The sequence below is a fragment of the Pezoporus wallicus genome, unplaced genomic scaffold (genome assembly GCF_028554395.1).
Source record: "Pezoporus wallicus isolate ANWC-B61680 ecotype Strahan unplaced genomic scaffold, APGP_CSIRO_Pwel_v1 contig_5485, whole genome shotgun sequence".
NCBI classification, from domain to species: domain Eukaryota; kingdom Metazoa; phylum Chordata; class Aves; order Psittaciformes; family Psittacidae; genus Pezoporus; species Pezoporus wallicus.
The window spans coordinates 6756006-6778306 of NW_026641550.1; the positions used below are offsets into that span (position 1 = coordinate 6756006).

A 22301-nucleotide genomic window follows, 5' to 3' on the forward strand; every position below is an offset into this window, starting at 1 on the left:
GAATGGTTTGGGTTGGAAGGGACCTTAAAGCTCATGTGGTTCCAACCCCCTGCCATGGGCAGGGACATCTTCCACTAGACCAGGTTGCTCAAAGTCCCATCCATGAACACTGCCAGGGATGGCACAGCCACAACTTCTCTGGGGAACCTGTGCCAGTGCCTCACACTCGGTGTGGGGATTTGGGGAACTCAAACCAGTACAGGTGATTTCAAAGGCCTGAAGATACGCAAACCACCCACAGCAGCGAAGGAACTACTTCCAGAAGGAAGGCTGTTGCAGACTGGTACTGCCTAGTCTTGGCTTTGTAATGTTTTTTAACCTCATCAGTATCTTCCCCAGCTTTCCTACACAACCTGCTGCTCCTCCATATCTCAGTCCTGCTCTCATGGTTACCTAAAGATGAGTATTTCCCAAATTACCACAGCATGGAATTACTTTCCAGGTGTATCTTCTAATGAAGTAGAGAACTCCAGTCTCTTCCTCTCCTACCCTACTGCCATAAGTACAACTGTGTGTGAAGTGGGATGCCTCACAGTGGTAGATAAACCCCCTGCAGATGTGTAAAGTCACCTGCAAGAACTGCCTCACTTCATGTAAACTGGTGTGCAACACCTGCAGCCCAGTTTTAGGACAAGGCTCCATTTTTACAATATGCTATTAAAAAAAAAAAACACAAACAAAACTGTGTCAGTCACCAAAATACAAGAAAAGACTAGCATTTTAGCCTGGAATTGTAACTCTCTTCTGTCCAGGAAGCAATTATCCTGCTAAATTCCAACTGAGGAAAGGGCAAGGAAGAATGTATCATAACATATTTACATTATGGGAAGCCCAAGACTTACCAAGGGACACAAACTGTGCCTTTTGGTAACAGATGTTCAGCAGCAACACTGACACTTAAGATGATACCTATGTGGGGAACTGACTAAAACCACTTCTGCACTGGACATGTTAAGAGCTGGGCAAATTGAAAACAAGACTCCCCATTTCTGATGCACACCACATGTATTGAGCAACCTGTACACACAATTTTCTCTTCCATGGAGGTGTCAAAGGCAGCTACATTATGTTTGCTCTGTAAATTCAAGTGCTGCTTTATTTACTTATTTTACTTCCATTTTACTTATTTAGAACAATTTCCATACAGTGACATGCCTTTAATGACACTCATGACTCAGAAATATTTGATGTAGTCAAACAATGTCTATTGACATGAGTCACTGAACTTAAATATATGTTATTAGAGGTAAGACAAAACAAAAGGCAAATATGTATAATCTCCAGCAGAATGATAGGGATCATCACCATTTGATCAATCTTCCCTGTGAGTTATATCTGCAAGTTACTTTGAGGTAGCGCTAGAAAGAAGCTGTTGGTCCAAGAGCATCCCTGCAAAAAGAAACATTCATGGCTTAAGTACCATTTAACTGTTTTGTACCCTTTCTAAGTACTCCTCACCCTTTTTGGCCTGTTTCCTTCTCCCTACTCACTGACTATAGGTTTAGCAGCCCCTCATCCTACTAAAACCTCTTTGTGCAGAGAAGGGATAGAAAACAAAAACACAACTCAAAGAAATGAGCAGGTTTTGAGTAAAGGCACTATCACAGCTAGGTGCAATGAAGAGTTTATAAAACCAGTATTAGATATTCTTGGGGGGAAAAAAAAAACATCAAGCTTAAAAAACAAAAAACCACCAACCACACATTTCAGCTGGGTAAAATAGAGACAAAACACAACTAGAATAGACTGGTGTTGAAAAAGTTGCTTCTAAAACTTGTGTTTTGTTTTTAAATGCTCCCACTGCAATCAGATCTTTGTAGAACTGATGGCAGGCATGAGCATGTGTTCAGGTGTTTCTTAAACTAGCTAATGCAGATGGACAGTTGTGGAAGAACTGTAAGCTTACTCAGTAGAAAGTCTCAGCAACATATTCTCACAGTTGTGATACACTCACTGTTTCCTGTATTTGGGGTTCATGGGTAACACCACACCAGTAATACAGGGAAGAAATTCTACAGTGCCTTTCCTGTAAAGAGTATGTGCTGCACACACGATCTTGATCCCACATATGCACTCCTAACTGGAAGTAGGAATAAGCTAGCAAGGCTCAGGAGACAGAAAAAGAGGTCAGAGAACTATTTTAGGACAGTATCACATGGGCTCCCTCTCAACAGATTCTTGCCTCATTTTGCTCATATGTTGACTGGAAGAAAATACAGCCCCGACATTTCTCAGGTTGGGAGAAACAGCAGCCCAAACCACCTCTTTCACTGCATTACCTTCACAGAATTTTCACTATATGGGTACTTACAAAAGGCACATGCATGTCTGAAACAGTCTCTAGTCCAGAGACCTTGTTAACAGGTAAAATATGCATAAATGGGGTGGCTACAGACTGTAACTTTGTTTGAGGTTTACATACTGTGGTAGTACAGTGTCAGACTTAAGCAAAATCCCATAGCTACATGGGCTCCTTATTATATAGTCAACCTCCCAAATACAAAAAAAGTAGCATAGATGCTCCATAGGAGTTCTGCTGAGCCAATGCATATCTTTAGCATCTCATTTTCAACTGGTAATGCAAGAAAAGCTTTTAAAAAGTTACTTGCTGCAACTTCAGTACAATGTTAGGTGATGATATGCAAGCCACTTCAAAGCACAATACAATACAGCACAGACCTGCAAGCTGTCATGCTGCTTGATTGGTACAAAATCCCTTAACAAACCTTTTCGTATTACCCAGCTCAAGCAACACAGCTATACACCACAACTGAAGTGGCATCAAATCCTGTATGGTTTTGAAGCTTAATACTCCCATCCAAATTCAAGAAGTCTGCACATACTAACTTGAGTTTCCTCCCTACTGCAGTTCTCTGAAACAATTCTATGCAGGCACACAAGCACCCCCTTTCCTACCCAGATTCTCTTTGCTTTATTTACTCCACTTCCTGACATATTCTCATTAACTGTCTCTCTACCATCACCCTCCAAAGCCTTACCACTTCACACAAGGGAAACGTTCATCCAAGAAATCCGAACTCCAAGCAGTTGCAATTACCTTGCAACTAGATCTCTCCAGGGAAAACAGTTCCTATAACTGCGATGCTACTCCTCCTGCCTAGGTGAGATTTTTTGCTGTCTCTTCCTACATGCGTATCTACAAAAAAATCCAGGAAGAACGAACTTCCTCTAGTACTCCAAAAGCCTTTTGTGTTTTAGAAAATCTGCATTTCATGGGAGTAATTTTGAAAAATATTCCTAGCTGAAAATTAAGCTGTAAAGAGAATCTAATTAGCAGCTAGAAATGATCTGCCAACATCATCTTCACTCTGAAATACAACATTTCAAATTTAAGAACAGCACATAGATTATGAACACAATTTTAATGTAATTAAGTCATTAAAAAAAGCCAGAGAACTTCATCTGCCATCACAGCAATTATAGTTTAGGCTGCCCCAAAAAACACACATGGCAAATGTCTTCACTAGCTTTAGTAGCTTCCACAGCTATTAGCTCTGATAACTTCTGATACCGGTTTTCTTGGAAGAGTATTCTTCTGTTTCCGGCCCAATTTATTTTATCATGTAAATTAAGCAGAGTAAATACTTTTGCAAACACATGGGCTTAAGAAGTTCTTATGACTGGAAAATACTTTATACCCTTCCTTATAAGAAGAGTTTAGAAGAAGCTACTCAGAAGTAGCTAGCTTAAAGCAGAACTTTCCTCATTGCTACCTCCCCTAGTCTCCTTTGACTCAAATACTGAAAACTCTTCATACTACAAAAATTTTATAACCTCATCACTATCAAACACCCGAGCACAAAAACTGAAAAGAAAAATAAAAAATAAATTAGATGTTTAGCAATTTAGGTGACAAGTTTTACTAGGATCTTTTTATTTTCAACGGTTAACTTTCTTCCTTTTAAAAAATTATTTTCTCAGAGGATTTTTAGGTTTTAAGAGCATGTATTGTGTTACACCAGTTTCTTTGCTGTGAAGTGTCAGTTGAGAAGATTAACAGGAGGAAGGGTGGAATAAAATTGTCAGTAGGGATCATGTTTAGTCTTTGGAATGTTTGCAGCTATGGCAGCTGAAAGTTTGCCCTTATCTATGTTTAAAATCATGTATTGATAAAGCAATTTTAACTGACCTAACAGATCAACAGTACTACAGTGAGTGCCAGCAGACTGCAGAAGCAGCCCAAGCATTCCCATGGCAAACTCTGGGAGCATCTCCCATATACACATGCCATCTAATCAAATGTGTTAAGAGCTTGTAAGAGATTGCCTAGGTAACTTGGAAGTATGTGAGAACTAGTTTTCCCTACTCCTGATGTCCATGCAGTGGCAGGTGGAATACCACAAGCCAGAAGAGAATGTGCTTCACGTATGTAAGTAAAATCCCTTGCTGGCAGGTTTGCAGAAACAAAATTTTATTTACACAGGCAAGTCTATCTTTAGACCCTATTGAACTCTTTACATTTCTAGAATATTTACATGATTTCAAGATGCTCTGAGTGATGAACAAAAAAAAATTACAGAAACTGTCAAAAGCATAGCAAAAAACCCAACCTATCATTGTGCTTTAAAACTTATGATCTAGAGTAATGTAGAAGAAATGTAATTTTAGCACCTTGGTCGTTACGGTCATGCTATATAAGACACTTAAATAGCAGAGGGGATGTCAGAAGTGACCGTATCCAGAGGCTGCCAGTGACAATTCATGAGGGAATCATAGAGTTCTTCACTTGTCTCCATAAATTGTCTGTTCATTTCATCAACATCCAAGTAAAGTTGTGGATCTGAAAATAAAAGTCTGGTAAGTACAAGTGGGAGGGATGCACACATACACAAAAAAGTAAATGACTAGTAAAATGTGTTTTAGTTAAATGTGATGGATTTAATAGTAAAGGTAGCAAGATGTTTTTTCACCTAGAATTTTAACAAATCTGACAAGTCCAGCTTCTTCTGGAATTTGCGTATTAGAATGCTAGGACTACACTGGCATTCCAAGATAAAGAACAGATTTAAGGGTAATTAACTATGGAAATTTCCCCAAATTAATTTAGTTTCTACTACAATGTGTGTTAGAGAGGACAGTTTCTGAACACTGACAAGACTGTCTCTATGCAAGGAACTGCCTGAAAGCTTTTCAGGCCAAACAATTAAGTTTTGTACCAAATTTTTAGGCACAAGCTGAATCTTCCTTTTAGGACCTGCAATGTAAGCTTTTACCTCAGAGTTCTCCAACAAAGCTTTTGCATATTCATGAGTTTAATGCAGAATATGCTTAGCAAAATCAATACACAGACATCACAAATTCAGTATCAGACCATTTCAGAAGGAGAATGAAGGCAAAGTTAAAACGAAACCTACTGTGTTGTTGACAACGTTCCATTCTACTTGATGTAGTCTACCACTGTCAGCTTTAAAATCCTAACCTCATCTCAACTTTAGCACACAGAAGGTCCCACTGTATCAGCTGAATTTGCAAAACATTTGTCATTCAATACTCATTGGCTTATATTGTTAAAGGGCCAAGTATGGCTAAACTCAGTTACCTTCAGTTATTAGGTCATCATTAATTTCAGTCATAGCTGAAGTTTCCTAAAGAGAAAAAAAACTTTTAAATTGAATTATAATCATAATCCATTTTGGAAAGCATCATGAATACAAAATAACTTTGTACTCCCAAATCACAGTCTCAGAGTTTCTCCAACCAACTTTTATGGTAACAGTATAGTTCAGGTTGGAAAGGACTTCTGGAAGTTCCACTTGAAAAATTAGCTGATCTAAGGTAAGACCATCCTAAAATAATTCTTCAATTTGCATTAAGCAAAGTGCATCAGAAAAACAGCAAGAGAGGAAGCCTACACAAGTAGGCCATCAGAACTGTTATTTGGCATACATGAATAATGATGTATTAATCTCTGATTCTACAGATGCAGTACTTAAGCACTTAAAAGATACTTCTCAATGACGCCTGTTATTTTAACACCCACACTAAGCAGAAAGCACAATTTCAGTTTTAGGACTTTGTGCTCTCATATAATTCACACAACTTACAATTTGTGAAGTTTTTTCTTTAAAGCAAATGTGTAGTATCTTTACCTCAAAAACAGCTGGAGCCATAAGAGTATCTCCTAAAGAGCAGTCTCCAACAGCTTGCATGTTATCATAGGGAGTATAGGAGCTGTAGTTGTAGTCAGCATAAGGATCATAATTCCACTGCGAGTAGTAGTTCTGATAATCTTGGTAATAGTCATTGTAGTTGTATGACTGGTACCGCTGGAATTCTGCTTTCAGTCTGCAACATGAGAGGTTACACAGAGTTAGAATTTGAGAAGAATAAACTGCAAACCCAGTTCTGAAGTTAAACAATTTACTAACTTACAGACTTCCAAGTTTAAAAGGAAGCTTTTCTGAATAGTTGCCCAAAAGCAACAGTCTAAATCACAGCACAAGATCTCAAGTTTATACAGAAGCAAATTCTCTCACCTCTGCAATACCAAAAGCATTCATTTTCACAGATTAACGCACATCATGATGCTTACTGGTATTCATTTTGAGCATATTTAGTATCTGTACAAGCAAGCTACTGATAGAAGTCAAATTTATTAAGAGCAGAGACACTGGTCAAGCACAGCTGCTTTAAAGATGTGTTCAGTCTATCTTTTGTTTGGTTCATACCATAGGGCCAGCTGATTAGTTTTCACTACTTTCTTTCACCTGAATACATTTTCCCAGGGACAAGTTCACACTAGAATCAATGCACAAGTGTGGTCTGTAATAGAACAGAGGTACAAAACCAGAGGCACACCACATGAAAATACATTCACGAAGTCCAGCTGCACATTCAAAAATAATCCTTTATGTTTAAGATATTACTTCACTTGCTTCGTTCAGGCAGGCCTCCTGTGTTTGCAGAGTCCAATTTCTGTGCATCCCTACCTCATTACAGAAAACTCAGAACCAGGCTTTTTGTCAAGAATGCAAACTGAAGGAGCTCAGAAAGAAGAGTTTCCAATGTAAGCGTCTTAGTGACAAACTACTCTGATGGCTGGATATTTTGATGCTGAGAAAGTATAGTACTCAGCCATTCAGAAACAGATACAGATTACCGATGTGTATTTTGATACCTATGTTAGTTTCATGACTGTGAAGCTACACATGTTCTCAATCAGGTATCCTATTGTCTTGCTACTGTAGTAAACAAACAACTACATAATGTCTCAAAGTCTTCTGCTGCTAACTTCTCTCCTACATGCATCTCTGCATGAAAGAAAAATCTGGAAGTACTGCCAACATTCTTCTGGACAGCAGAAGTGAGGAAACATGTTTCTCTGTGACCTCTTCGTGTTTGCAAATAATTTAGTCAATGTTATTCTGGACAGTGCTCTCTTGCATAAGAGCATTTCCATTGTAAAGCAGAGGCGACATTTACAGAATTATCCAGAGTATCAAAGTTTATCAAATCTGGTATCAACTCTCTGTTCATAGACTTGAATTGCCTTAAATAACCGACAGAGAGAAGAGAGCAGGCACAGTAATAAACCCTCTCAAAATCAAGCCATTCTAAATTTCCTGCTGCCCCAACCACTTGAAAAGCATAATATTCTAAAATTGCTTCAGCAACATCTCCTTTAGCTTCTTCCCTACTATATTCTGTATTTTTCCACTTAAAAGATCCCTTCTCTGCCAGCCTAAAAAACAGTTATGTGCTACACTGCCTAAACTAGAGAGAAAGGTCTAGAAGAAAAGCTCCCCAGCATGCAAGAACACTTCTTGTTCCTTCTACCTGCTTCAGGCCCAGTCCTGGAAAATACCTATGAATGCATTCAGCTTTGCTATTGTAAGAATTAAGGCTGGTTACAACAGCAGGTAAGCCCAAGTTACATGATCTGGCTAGACTTAGAGTTAGATTCCCCCAGCAATCCTGAAAGGTTGAGTCAAAACAGTGCTTCTGCATTTTTGATTTTGCAGACTGCATTGTGTGTACAGCCATTATACAGGAGCCACAGACTTTAAAAAGGCAGAGCTACAAGAATCTGATTATTTAGAATTATTGTATCAATGCACAACTCATTTATTACCTTTTAGAAATTCCTATGCTCAGCCGGATTCGTTTTCCCCCCAGACCTGGTGCATTCTGGCAGTCTTGCAGTGCCCTCATCTGATCACCTTGCTCACCAAATCTGACAAAGGCATACCCTCTACAATTTGCAAAAGGGAGAAAATAAATTCTAGTATGCATAACAGTTACAAAGCTAATGAATTCAATTTGTCTTCTACAAAAAAGAAGAAACCCAAAGATAGCAGCTACTATAGCTTCTATTAGCTAAGCAACCTCTCTGGCATGTGCACTTACACAGAAGATGCTTTCACAAAATTAAAATCTTGGGCCAAAAGCTTGTTCTTTGATAGCATTACGATGCAACTTGCTGAGAGCCAATGAAACTGTACAGTTTAATTGCTATCTGTGTAAGTAATCAGATTCCATGTTTCTGCATCTACAGAAGTTAATTATTAACCCACTCCTACTATCATTCTTTTTAAACTTCTTTTCTCTGAAGCTTTTAGAATTAGTCTATTACAGCCAGCTCGAGTAAACTCGCTCATCCCTGCTTGACTCACTGCCTGGCGAGTATAACTTCTAAGCTTTTTTTACTAGCTGTTAATACAGTTTCAATCTCCCAACCCCAAGATTAGCCAGGCCTTACACTTTTCTCCCACATGTAAAAAGGCAATTACCGTCTTCAGTACTGCAAAAGACTACATGGACGCACTACTGTATGTAAGCACAGCAGCACATATTTTGGTGACACCTCTCCCTTCTCCCACCATCTAGCTGCTTTCATGCAGATACACATATGGCTAAACGGAAGATTACGTTAACTGCTTACACCAGAAAGTTTTAGACATGAGGATTTATGCCATTAAAAGACAAAAAAATATAATCCTAGAGACTAATCTCTCTTCCCACATCTGAAGAAAACGTAGAAATGGTTCCAGTGCAAGTTCTTGTATGTTACTTATAGAAGCAAACATTGACAGCATTACAAATTTTCACAGGCATTACCTGGAGTATCCCAGCAGATCTGTTGCTATTTTGCAGTCAATGCATGAGGGGTACCTCTTTAGGAAATAGTCATAGAGCTGGAAATCATCCACTTCTGGAGTAAGCTCCCCAACAAATATTGAATAATCTGGTCTTTAAAAAGATGAGAGAACAATTTTCAAGCTTGAGACTAAGGTAGCTGATTGCAGTATTAAGGTACCTAACATACAGGCAGGTAGTTATCACTGCACAAATAAGGAAATAAACTCTGAGAGCAGTACTGACTGCAAAGCTCTGCAGAGTAATGTACAGAACTGCAATGCCACCACTCTCACACCGAGTTCTCAATTTATCTGGGTCCATTCTGCCACTTTCACAATAAAAATAGGAAAAAGCATTTTAAAGGGCATTTATTGTCTGAAGGGGAGGAAAGCACAAAAGCATCAAGAAAAAAAATATTAACTCAAGTTACAGCCATATGATTCAAAAAAGCTTTAACTATTTTGCCACCACTTCTTAGCAATTATGGCAGAAGCAGACAAGATAGCTTCATTATTCTATTGGCAATGCATTTCCATTAGCAATACTTAAATGTATAGGCACCAGGTGTACCATTTCAGGATTTTAAAAAATAAGCTATGGTATTCACTGGTTACTATTAATTTCAGCAGATAAAGGGTCAGAGCTTCTTTCAAAAGTTCTTTACCTGGCTGCAGTACTACTAGGGACAAACTCTATTCTTCCTGGCTTTATTTTGTTCTTTTTCTTCCGTTTCTTCTGTGGTGTTCTCCACCAGCTGTAGGCCTGAAGACATTCTCTCTTTTTCGCCAGCAATTCCTGTTGGGAGAAAAAAAAAAATCACCTTTATAGTATTTAGCCTTATTTACATTCCTCCCTCCCACTCCCCATCACCACAGGTGATTTCCCCATATTCACCTTGCCCTTGAAAGAAGCCTGGGGTCCCATTTCTCCCTCCGCCTCCCATGAGGGAAAGCAGCCTCTGGGGAAAACGCCTGGCAAAAATAACAGAGCCAAAGGATTGTATGAACAGCCATATTCCCCTGACTTGTAAAGCTGGCTATAGGATCGACCGCTTCCTCTTGGAATTAGGGAAAAAGCAGACAGCACTCCGATGTTGGCCAATCCTAAATGTTAATTAGCTTCAGGACTGGACTGTGTTCCACTCGAGCTCCAGGACTCCAAAAAACCCTGCAGCAGCAGCAGTCTGAGTGATGAAGAGGCAGGGAAATCATCACTCTTGCCTAGAAGGGATCTCAGCTGTCCCTATCTCCCCTCACCTAGGGATTCTTTTATGTGAGATGCCTTTCTTCACTACCCAGCTCTGACTCACTCTCCCAGGCCAGGAACAACAGGAGGCCGATTAATGGAATGCAAGGAGAAAGCAGACCTGGAACAGGCACTAGCTTGGCTGAGGAAAAACTCAAACCCAGACGCAAGGCCAGGAAGAGGCATAAAAAAAAGCACCTCTTGCCAAAAAAAAAAACAACCAAGAAGAAAAACCAAAACCCAAAGAAACACAGTTTAAAAAGGAAGTGGGGCAACTACAGAAAAGACAAGGGAGACAACAGCCATATTAACACAGGTTGCCTCCCTCAAGATTCTGAAGAACGAAGACTTCCAAAAATAAGAATGGTGTTTTGCAACATTTTTTTACTTACGCACGCTTTAACGTTCTTCCGCTAGAACACCTCTATGTGTATCTTATATAGAGAGTGTTATGCACAAGGTCCTTCAGAAGAACTCATGCTCAAGTAATCCAAACTGGAAAACTTAATGTTATGCCCCCAACCTGCTTCAGTTGATGCAAGTAGGTGTCCCAAGGACAGCCACCACTTACATTGCCAGAAGCAATCATAGGACTAAAAGAATGCCCAACTCAGAGCAAGCTAGCTATTTCAGCTTTACAGTTACTAGAAATTCTGAGTATGGTTCTGGAATCCATTTAGGCACTGCAAGCCTGAATTTCTGACCAAATGATCTTACCTGGCTCGCCATGGCTCAAACTGTCTTCCGCCCTTCTTGAAGACTACGGCAGCACAGGTTCAGTTTCAGCTTCTTCAGCTGAAAAACATGGGAGAGGAACAGGTAGATGAAGAATCTGAACCTTCAGACAAATTACTTGCAAAGATGTTCACCTTGCCTTAGGTTTTTAATGTTATTAATTCAGAACTTAGATTTCCAAGTTTTAACTTTTCACTGCTAAAGCAACAGCAACAAAGACAGTATATGACCAATGGGATTATGATTAGAAGTCATCCTCATTTTCTTAAAATTTAATAGTCCACAAAGTTTTCCCACTAGCAAATGCACTAGAAAATTAGAGAGCTTTTAAGTCACCTACAACTTAACATTACTTCTGAAATACCTACATATAACACAGTAACACAGAAAATCCATATTATGAAATAGTTTAAAAACAAGGCATCAGAGATAGAGGCTTCAATACATTTTGTACAGCCCTTCGGGTGGGTTTTTCTTTTAGCCAAATTAAAAGTTGTTTTACTTTTACCACAAATTACACAGCTAAAAACAAGCTGTGGTATCTTCTACATGCTAAAGAACAAAAGAAATAAACCAAAAGGGCACAGTACAAGTAAACGTGATCTTTCTCTGCACATTTTCTCAGGTACATCTTCTCTTTTGCCTCTTCCATTTCACTCACTACCAGTGAGTTGGCAATAACCTTTTACTGCTATCACTAAACCAGTAAATACACTTTCCTGAAGACATATATACCTCTCTGTTGATTCCTATGGCCTCTAAGCCTTTTACCCTAGTCACCCAGCCCATATCAATCAATACAGAAGTGTTTCATTTGCAAAATATTTTGCACCTACTTCCATATACAGCTGTTCATTCACCATTTCTCATTTTTTACCACCATTACTCTGAAAATGGATTAAACTGACCTGACACAGGATAGCCATGTCATAATTAGAGCAGCCATGCATATAATTACTCCATCCCTGCACTCTTTCTGAGCCCAAGAAAGCAGTCAAGTAGAAACAAGCCCTTAAATACAAGCACATACTAGTGAAGTTAGCATGTGCCCTCTTACTAAGACTAACTGTGCTCATTACCTGAGCATCTGCAACATCATCCTGTCAAAGAAGGTCATTATTAATAAAAACATCCATATAGTGATGTTTCTCCAAGTCAAGCATTACTTTCTGATAAAAGGAACCATAAACCCTCCATGCTCTAAACACTGAAATATTAATGTCTGAATCCACAAGCTTATAATATTTTTAACTTACCACTTTTTACTTGTGTGGATTTAGCAGAAGATGGCACACACTACAAAGCCCTTTTATTGCAACAGGCTATCGCAAGGCGAGTGATGCAACTGTTTCTCAATCAGTTACTGTGGACTTTGATGCAAAATTGCAGTTTTGTGCTCTTTCCCTGTCAGATCTTGAAGGTTGCCTCTTGATCTTTTCACTAAAATACAAAAATATTTAAAAAGTCGTTAAGACAGCATGTATTAACTTACGTTTTTTTCCATTTGCCTTAACCATAGCTACAATCACATCTAGTTTTCATTTAAGCAGTAGGGCAGCTTTAATCTCCAGAATTCAACCACCTCTTTAACTGGACTACACACGCGTTTCACCAGACCATTTATTCCACGCTTATATCTATTACGTTTGCACTGCCAAAAAGGCAGATGAAGCCATTTGCAAATAAAATCGCCTGTGCTCACACCACTCAGCGAAGGAGAGGGCGAGACACCCCCCTCGACGTTAATTTCGCTCACACTGAAGGCGGATGCGGGTCAGGGCAGCGGGGATCCGCCGAGCCCAGGCCAGGGCCGCATCATGGCATGACGCATTTTTATCAGCCACTCGGCACGACGGGAAGGGACGAGCCACGGCGCCCTACAAGAAGTGCGCCCCGCCCGGCCGCGCTCCTCCGCAGCACCCGCGCTTCCCCCTTATTGTGCTACGCGATAAGACACGAAGCGGAAGAAAAAAAAAAAACACTAAATAAGGCAAATCCCGCAGGGCCCCCACGAGATGGCCATGGCGCTCCTTACGCTGCGCCCCAAGGGGGTGGGTAGTCACCGGGCGCGGGGTCGCTTCGGCCCAACAGCCGAGGCCTAGCCAGGCTTCCCCGCCCTGCCCGCGGCCCAGCCGCCCGTGAGGCGATGGCTGAGGCCCCGCGGGGAGGGAGGATGCCGCTCCCTCCTCCCGTCGCGCAGCGGATCGGTTCGCGCTCCCTTTCCCGCCGGCTGCCCCCACAGCCCGGCATCAGTCACCGCGATGTGCCCCTTCACACCCCAGCTCCCCCACCCGCCGATCCCAGCACTAACGCCTCTCATCCTCCGCGCCGCCATCAGCAGCGGCCGAGCCCCGCTTCCGCCCCGCGAGGACCTCCCGCTTGGGCTGCCCTCAGCGTAGCCTGACCCACGGAGCCCACGCCGCCGCCACACCCGACCACTTCCTCCTCCGCGACGGTTGCCGGAGGCCGCAGAACGTTCCTCGACGGAGCGCTGCCGGCCTCTAGTCACGGGCCCAGAACTGGCGCGGGCGCAGGCAGCGCGGCGGACGGACCGCGGCTGACGGCGGCAGGACCCCAAGCTAGTGCCGCGTGTTGGGGTGGAATGGAGCTGGTAGCGGGCTGTTACGAGCAGGTTCTCTTCGGGTTCGCTGTGCGACCCGCCGAGGTAACGTGGGGGAAGCGGAGGGAACGGGAGGGAAGCGGATGCACCCTAACGGCCGCCCGCCAACCCACTCTGAGGGGCGAGGGGAAGAGCAGGGGAGAGAACGCACCCAAGTACTCACCGACTCGTTGCTGCGCGGCCGCGAGACCGGGCGCAGGCCGCGCTTTTAAAGCGCCTCGGGGGCGGGGCAGGCTCTGGCAGCCGCAGGCTCGGCCCCTAGCTGCTGGCGCCGGTGTGGGAGCGGCCCACGGCCACCCTGCTGCTCGGGCCCGAAGGCGGACAGGGCTCCCGGGGGAGCTGCGGGAAGCGACCGGCCGCGTGGTCGCAGGGGGCTGCGGTCTGAGCTCGTTTTTCGCAGCCGTTCAGCGCGGAGCTGGGAGTAAACAGCAGTGCAGAGGATAGATGCCACAGTGCCTCGCGAGGCTGGTGTCAGGTGGAAGGCGTGTCTCCAGCCTCCAATGGTGGAAAATAGGAAGAATCCGCCTCCCTTGTCCAAGAGATTTATCTCTGTGGAGATCCTTTTTCACATGCAGCTTCATCTAAGGCCAACGCTCATTACAGAAGGCGGTTTGCACTCTTAATTGTTCAGACTAATCTCCTAAGAGCACATTAATTCAGTAAAATGCCATTATACTTACAGCTAAGTGTAATTTCTTTGCCTTTTACACGTAATTTTTTTTATGTTTTGCTTGAAACAAAATGAAAGTACGGGATGATAAAGTCGAAGTTCAGCTTCAGAGAGACATGTTTATTTTGTCGTTCATTTACAGTCCTGGACAGTTGCCCCTGATTTTACACATCATGCACACACTGCCTCGTTGTCAGCGGTAGCTGTGAATAACAGATATGTGGTCACTGGGAGCAAAGATGAGACAATCCAAATCTATGACATGAAAAAGAAGGTAGAACATGGGGCACTGCTGCAGCACAATGGTAAGGGAGCTTCTCCTCATAAAAAACATTGATGTTAGAAACTTACAGCAGAAAAACTGGCCCTTGTCAGAAGAAGGAAATTGACTATTTTTTTTTTTTTAGTAAGTCTTTAATAGTGATGGTGTTGCAGCCATCAAAGTCTGACAATACAAGCAAAGGAAGCTTTTGAGCATAAAAATCCAAAAATTATTTTGGGTATGATTCCACAAATATAGCGGCTTCCAATTATTTTTAGGTTTAACTGTTTATGAAGTTATGGCCCACAAATGGCTCATAAGTCATTTCTGGTCTGGTCAGGACACTATCTAGACCATGCCTACTCCCCAGAACCATCTTTCCCAGTGTCCTTGTCCTGTCACAGATGTGTGACATGAGCCACACAAAAGAGAGCTTGTGTGTGAGAGGACGATGCTGCTGCCAGAAGAGTTAACCTGGTACATTCCCCAGTTTGTGTCTCCTGAATTACAGCTGTGTAGTCAGTTAATAGCTATCCAAATCATTGAATCACAGAACGGTTTGGGTTGGAAATGACCTTAAAGATCTTCCAGTTCCAACCTTCTGGCGTGGGCAGGGACACCTTCCACTAGACCAGCTTGCTCAAAGCCCCATCCAACCTGGCCTTGAACACTTCCTGGGGTGGAGCAGCCACAGCTTCTCTGGGCAACATGTTCCAGTGTCTCACCACCCTCATAGTAAAGAACTTCACCCTAATATCTAATCTAAATCTTCCCTTTATCAGTGTAAAGTCATTCTTCCTTGTCCTGTCACTACATGCCCTTAAAAAATGCCCCTCTCCAGATATCTTTTAGGCCCCCTTTAGACACTGGAAGGCCGCTAAAAGATCTGCCAGGAGCTTTTTCATCTCCAGGCTGAACAAGCCCAACTGTCTCAGCCTGTCTTCATAGCAGAGGTGCTCCAGCCTTCTGATCATCTTCATGGCCCTCTTCAGGGCTCACTTCAATAGGTCCTCATCCCTCTTATGTTGGGGCCTCAGAGCTGGATGCAGTACTGCAGTGGGGTCTCACAAGAGCAGAGGAGAGGGGGCGAATCACTTTCCTCAACCTGCTGATGACACTTGTTTTGGTGCAGCCCAGGATACAGTTGGCTTTCTGGGCTGTGAGTGCACACTGAAGCTGGCTCATGTTGAGCTTCTCATCGACCAACACCCCCAGGTCTTTCTCCACAGGGCTGCTTTCAATAATTAAAAAAAAAAACCCCAAACCAAAACAACAAACAAACAAAAAAAAACAAATAAAGCACTCATGTTTTTGTCATTTGTAACTCAGTGTTGATTGTCCTTTTTCTCCTGATAACCAAAGTACTTAGAGCTAGACTGAACATGGTACCTGTGTTCAACTCACATATGATAAATCTGGTGCTTCTGGTAAATCTGGTGCTTATGGGAAGCAGCATGTGCAATAAATTCAGCTGTGTGCCAAAAGCAGGGCTTTTTAGGAGCATTTCTTACCACTGATAGAAGCTCTGTGCCACAGTGGTTGAGCACTGCTGTTTCAGAGAACAGACCAGATAGAGTTCAGATGTGTATTGGCTGTCAGGCAGCTGATAGATATATTGAATCATATCAGTGGTTGAATATAACAGGAAAGTTTGGGGGAGTTGTGAAGAAATAGTTAGGAAATAATGCAGATTTTCCTAAGGGTGGGGTAATAGCTGGCATGTTTTGATGTTATAAGCTTGTCTGTTAATTCGTTCGTTCTCTGTGTGGTAACTGTTCAGTATGTACAACATTGTTAATAGTACTGGCTTTTATTTCTAGGCACAGTAACTTGTTTGGAGTTCTATGGTACTGTACATCTACTGAGTGGGGCTGAAGATGGGGTAATTTGTATCTGGAACACAAAAAGATGGGAGTGCCTGAAATCCATTAAGGCACATAAGTGAGTTTCCTAATTCTGCTTATTCACATAAATTTTGATGTTTATTTTCCTTGTAAAGAGTATATGTGGCTAACACGTTATTCTGGTTTTATCAGGGGGCATGTGACATCTCTTTCTATCCATCCTTCTGGGAAATTATGTTTGTCAGTAGGAACAGATAAAACATTAAGGTGAGTTGAAACTGATGAAGGAATGCTGAGAGTCGTAGTACAGTAACTCTCAGTAAATTGTTATAAGCAACAATTCCGTTTTGGGACTAGACTTTGCAACACTGATAAACCATATTTGCACAGCATACAGTTCAGAAATTCATTGCTTTGTCTTCTTATGTTCTAGGTACCAGCAATATTTTTAAGTCTTTTAAAAACAGTCCTTGCTTTTCCTAGCTTTTTGTGCTCTGACTCTTTATAGTCACTTTTAGATGTGTAATTATATGTGCATTTTGGAACACTTGTTTATTCTGAAAGCTCTCAGGTTTTGCTTAGTGTAAGAAAAGTAATTTTTCACTTGGAGTGTTTAGATGTTGCTTTATATATGGGTTTTAAATATATAAAATGCTATTTTAACAGCACAAATTGGTATTGGGCTCCTTTCTGCACTGCACTGTTAATGGTGGGTTCTAAAATAAATATTACAAATTCAACCTTATAGTCTGCAAGTGATATGTGAAGTCATCACTTTCTCTTGCATTAAGAAGGCACAGAGATACTTAAAAGCTTCCTTTGGATGCCTTATGTCAGCAGACAGCAGTTCAGTTTCACTGTGCTGTTTTAACCAGAATGCACTTTATTTACTGTTGTCTTTCAGAACTTGGAATCTTGTAGAAGGACGATCAGCCTTTATCAAAAACCTGAAGCAAAGTGAGTAGATCAGTCTAAATCCACTAAAAAAGTAGAATTAGATCTGTTTTTTTTGTAAAGAAAAGTAGACTGGAATAAACAAGAAGACAGTTAATTGCAAGCAACTTCCACAATGTCTTTTTTGCACGAGCAGGCAAGCATATATGACTTATGTCCTCAATAATAACCATTTACCGAAAGGAAAACACAGTAACACTAAAGTAAATGTTTTTATTGCTTGAAATTTTATGTCAGGACACTTACATAAATGCGTTTTGTTCTTCTTAATACACTTCTGATAATCAGAAATAAACATTGAAGAGTATTGTTTTAGTTGTTTTATTTTTTTTAGTTGTTATTTTTTTTCCCCTGAATTTTTCTCAGGCTTAGGTAGAAAACAGTGTCTAGCAGGTTCTAAAATTTCTTACTTTTAGATTTTCATGCAATATTAAGTGCAAAAAGCCTGTGTACATGTGTATACTGATGTATCAATATGTACAGATGCCCACATAATTAAATGGTCCCCTGATGGAGAGAAGTACGTGACTGTGGTAACAAATAAAGTGGATATCTACAAACTTGACACAGCTTCAATCACTGGCACTATCACAACAGAGAAGAGAATTTCTTCACTTAGATTTATTACAGTAAGTTGAAAACAGAAAGGTGATGGGAAATTAGCTGGTTTGAAGCATATGAAATTAATTGCTTCTTTTTCACCCCATTCCAAGGATTCTATTCTTGCCATAGCTGGAGGTGATGAAATTATAAGGTTCTACAGCTGTGACTCTCAGAAATGCCTGTGTGAATTCAAAGCTCATGAAAACAGGTATTCTGTATTTACTATTTAAATATTTATAGCAATGCTGAGTACTCAGTAAAGTTCAGTGACTTATAATGTTCAGCATATTTTACTTTTGGTATTGTTTTAGTGTAGAACATTAATTTATGTGTTAAATTTAGGACAGACTTGTCTGCTTTTAGTATGAGCAGGAGTACTGTGCTGCCCTTGCAAGTTGCAAAACAATAAGCTATATAATTAGAAATACTACAGTTCTAAATTTATGAGTTGCACACTTCTGTGTGTGGTCTTTGTATTTCTGAAACTAGGTACCAGTATCTTCCTGCAAGACCATGTAAAGGATGTTTAACCAGTCTTACTAATGCTTAAATAAAACAAACCACTTGTACTTCTTTCAGACAATAGGAGGGTAATCACATATTCTCTGTTGTTACTGAACACAGTATATTTGTCCAAATGCTGCTTCTAGTTTATCAAAACACAAAAGCATTAGCTAAAATATATTGATGTTGTTAATGGTGTGCGCTTAGAAGTTTTAGTGTTCTGAATTGAATCCTGACAAGCCTAGCAAAGACAGGCATTCCCACTGTAAATGAGAGCCATCAAAACAGATTACTGTTTCTGCCTGTTGTTCATGGGGTTTCTGTTCAAACTGATTTTTAAACTGTTGCATACCTGTCTTCTTAATTTCTGTCAGATTTCTGTTCTGAACTGAGCTGCCATGCTATAAAGTAACAAAGTACTACATTTTCTTCACAGAATAAAAGATATCTATAGTTTTGAAAGAGAAGGACAGCACATTATTGTTACTGCATGCAGTGATGGTTACATTAAAATGTGGAATCTGGATCTTAATAAGGTTGGTCTATTTAACTGCTTGTTACATTTATGGAAAAATACTAGACAACCAAAATTGCAGACAGTTCTGTCATAAAGATTAATTTTGAGTCCCTGAGGAAATTTTGCTTGAAATCTGGATGTTCTGATCTTCCTTCAGGTTATGTTCAGTAGAGATGTATATGTATGTGCACATATTTTTATGCACTTGCATATTTCTCTATTGTAATTTTTTAAAACAAACTATAAAATCTGATGATATTACAGAGATCTCATCTCCTGTTTTTCTAAGTCATGCTTCCCTTCAGACCTGCCTGGCCAGATGTAATGCCTATGTAATCAGTTACATTATGTTCTGAGGACTGCTGTGAATTTTTGTAATGTTGATGACTGCTGCTGCTCTTTTAAAACTCTGGGGGGTTGAAGGGGTGTGGTTGTTCATGTGGGGGGCAAAGGTTGTCCTTTTGAAAAATCAGATTAATGTACTGCGTACTTTCATTTCCTGTATTTTCAAACAGTTCTGAGTAGCCCAGTTCAATAAGGAATCCTGTCTTATCTTTAACGTTTCCCATGTTTATTGTTTGCTCTGGGCTTGTCTTTTAAAATCACAATTAGATTTTTTTTAATGTACTGCTGTGTAATAAAGGATCTACTCTATTTCCCTGTAAGTATCTTCAATAGTTCAAATAAATACCTCACAGCATTTATACACTTTATATATCTTAATCTGAATTTGTCCGTTCTTATTTTTCCCAAATGTGTTATTTTCTTCCTGAGCAAGCAAAATTTTTTAAAACTTTATATAAATGTGGGCTCTGTTCAGCTCTGTGAAGTAGAATATCCTAATGCAAGTAGTTTCTGATAGGCTGATGCTGTTATGTTGCACGTTTGTGACACTTATCCCCTGATGTCTGATATTTGTTCAAGTATTTTGCAGAGCTGACTGATAAAACTGCAATTAACCAACTTGAAACACAGTCTGAAGAGATTACTTTTGATCAGCAGCCTTGCCTTTTTAAGGGAGAAAAGGAATCTGATGCAGTAACTTAATTCAAATTTTTTTAGCTGTATAAAATAAACCCTTATTACTCTAGAGAAACTTATGAAACCATTAATTGCTTTTTTTTTTTTTTTTTGGGGGGTGGAGGAATGTCTGTAACCATTCTAGTTATTCCTCATGTTAAACTTAACCATTGAGCTTGCGTATCAAAATATGTTCTTAAAGCCATTGGTATTTTTCTCTGTAAAACCACCACTAACAAAGGTATCAGGAATAAGAGTATAACAATGTGACCATTAACTGGTATGCAGTCTCTAGTTCTAAACATTGTTAGGCACCAGAAAGGAAGCGGAAGGTGGGCAGTAAGAAACTTTCTCACTTTAAATACGTCAGTAAATTTAAACAAAAATAATATTTAATTAATCTTTTTTTCTATATTCAGATTAAAGATGTACCATCTTTACTGTGTGAAGTCAATAGCAAAGCTAGGCTGACTTGTCTTGCAGTCTGGCTTGACCAAGCTTCAGAAATTAAAGAAAACTCTGATAAGGCTGCAACATTGTCTCAAGGTAAGGGAACTGCATGTTTTTTCAATTGCTGATATGACTGTGGAATGGAATATACTAAGTGGGACGGTTTTAGTGTATGCATTGGAAAAAGTTTTGGTATCTTGAAGAAATGGGGATAAGACACCGGCAAGTGATATAGATACCCTTACCAATCTGATACCATCTCATGTATGATGGAGGACATAAACTTCTTTTTACTTTTATTGTATGGAAGTTTTGTTTTCTTTACTGGAATAATTTACTGTGGAAGCTACTGTGAAGCTTTTGAGAATGATAAGAGAAGAAGAAATAGTTTGATAGAAGTGCATGTCTTGTTTTCCTATTAAAAAAAAAATGGTCTGAGGCCTATTTTTTTTTTACCTAGGTCTGAGGGTAGGCGAGTGAAACTTAGGAAGTCTTGCGCAGTTGGATTTTTGCTGTTGTTTTTCTGTATTGTAATCTATTTACATGATCTCTAGACATTTTCATATCACAGACAAGGCTAGCATAAATTGCACATTTCACTCTAAATAAAAAAATCATAACCCCTTTTATAAAATAAGATACAAATATGTCTGTGCCATTTTAGACTATACAGACTGGACATAAGTATCAGTATGAATAATTTGTTGTCTTTTTTTTTTTTTCAGCAAATGAAGATGAAAAACCATCCATAGTCAGGAAAAACAAAGGTTGTTGGACTGATAAAAGTGGTAAAACAGCAAAAAGAAAAAGAAAAATTGTTCCAGAGAAGCAAAAATTGGAAGCTCCACTGCAAAAGAAGAAAAAGAAATGGAATAGCTCAGCATGAAGGCAGCTACTTTCTCAGACAAAAAGTAGATGCTGGTGTTGCTGTAGTTTTTATAAGGATATAAACCTCTGGCAATACATATACCTCTGAACTGATCTGTTGATTAAAAGTAATGAATGTTTTTACCCTAATAAATTGCCTAATCATCCTGGGAAGTAGCAAAAAAAACACTGCAACTTTTCCTAAGTGAATGAGGCAAAAAGAAATTTGTAATATGTAATGTTTATATATTCCTGTTAACAATAGCATACACTTTTTAACTGGGTCTGGAAAATCCAGGTAAAATGATAAGAAATGCTGCATCTGTCTCAGTTACATTTTTGTCTCATTTAAATGCATATTAAAAACACATAAATGTTTTCATTTTGGTGTTTAAAAACTTACTGTTCATTTGACTCAAAATATGATCTGCCTTTAGTATGCATTGTTCTCCTACAATAAGAAGGAACTTCTTAAATTTAGGTAAACTATTACAATCACATTTCATTTGTACATACATTCATATATTCACAGAAAATTGTATTTTCTAGTTCTTGACATGAACTTCCAGAGTTTATAAGCAAAATGGGTTTTTTACTGTATCCATACTTCATGCATTTAATATTTTTTAAAGTCTTGGTACCCATGGTTCACATGATTGAAATCTTTTATTCAGAATATGGTACCTGTTTTAGGTGGAAGAGTTTATATCACTTGGGTTTTACCTTCTCTTCCCCTTTCTCATAGTATTTTTTCCAGTCCTTGATCTGAGTTACACTCTTAAAAAAAAAACAGACATATCTGACATTTGAAATGTTTGCCATGCTGATAAAATGTTACCTGTTTTACACTTAAACAAAGGGAACAGAGTTTTATCCTTATTACAGTTACTATCTTATTACAAATATACAGT

General features: G+C 39.9%; 2 protein-coding genes across 7 annotated transcripts; one reads left to right on the forward strand and one right to left on the reverse strand.

Annotated features, from left to right (window-relative positions):
- Positions 1-1076: 1076 nt before the first annotated feature.
- On the reverse strand, positions 1077-14000 carry LOC130607314 (tRNA selenocysteine 1-associated protein 1-like). 5 transcript variants are annotated; one of them, XM_057424324.1, is made up of 11 exons: positions 13863-14000; positions 12336-12519; positions 11062-11139; positions 9994-10070; positions 9764-9894; positions 9079-9210; positions 8093-8212; positions 6111-6306; positions 5561-5606; positions 4633-4801; positions 1077-1389 (listed from the first exon to the last, which is right to left on the reverse strand). In XM_057424324.1, the coding sequence occupies exons 4-10, from the start codon at positions 10021-10023 to the stop codon at positions 4665-4667; spliced, it is 792 nt and encodes a 263-aa protein (XP_057280307.1). In that variant the 5' UTR covers positions 10024-10070; positions 11062-11139; positions 12336-12519; positions 13863-14000; the 3' UTR covers positions 1077-1389; positions 4633-4664. The 5 variants fall into 5 exon arrangements, with proteins under 5 accessions (XP_057280307.1, XP_057280306.1, XP_057280308.1 ...); XM_057424323.1 differs by lacking the exon at positions 1077-1389 and having other exon boundaries at positions 4416-4801; XM_057424325.1 differs by lacking the exons at positions 1077-1389; positions 13863-14000 and adding an exon at positions 13391-13506 and having other exon boundaries at positions 4416-4801.
- On the forward strand, positions 13601-21770 carry PAK1IP1 (PAK1 interacting protein 1). 2 transcript variants are annotated; one of them, XM_057424320.1, is made up of 10 exons: positions 13601-13744; positions 14512-14674; positions 16452-16572; positions 16668-16742; positions 17380-17432; positions 17913-18058; positions 18143-18240; positions 18973-19072; positions 20493-20619; positions 21249-21770. In XM_057424320.1, the coding sequence occupies exons 1-10, from the start codon at positions 13682-13684 to the stop codon at positions 21407-21409; spliced, it is 1107 nt and encodes a 368-aa protein (XP_057280303.1). In that variant the 5' UTR covers positions 13601-13681; the 3' UTR covers positions 21410-21770. The 2 variants fall into 2 exon arrangements, with proteins under 2 accessions (XP_057280303.1, XP_057280304.1); XM_057424321.1 differs by lacking the exon at positions 13601-13744 and adding an exon at positions 14043-14174.
- The last annotated feature ends 531 nt before the right edge of the window (positions 21771-22301 follow it).

Bases quoted from the DNA above. Each gene is read 5' to 3' on its own strand.
- LOC130607314 (XM_057424324.1), bottom strand. From the start codon at position 10,023: ATGGGACCCCAGGCTTCTTTCAAGGGCAAG. The intron at 6,307-8,092 runs GTAATAAATGAG...CTCATGTTGCAG, and splicing joins AGCATAGGAATTTCTAAAAG to ACTGAAAGCAGAATTCCAGC. The intron at 5,607-6,110 runs GTAAAGATACTA...TTTTCTCTTTAG, and splicing joins TGGCTCCAGCTGTTTTTGAG to GAAACTTCAGCTATGACTGA.
- PAK1IP1 (XM_057424320.1), top strand. From the start codon at position 13,682: ATGGAGCTGGTAGCGGGCTGTTACGAGCAGGTTCTCTTCGGGTTCGCT. The intron at 16,743-17,379 runs GTGAGTTGAAAC...GTTGTCTTTCAG, and splicing joins GGAACAGATAAAACATTAAG to AACTTGGAATCTTGTAGAAG. The intron at 19,073-20,492 runs GTTGGTCTATTT...TTCTATATTCAG, and splicing joins GGAATCTGGATCTTAATAAG to ATTAAAGATGTACCATCTTT.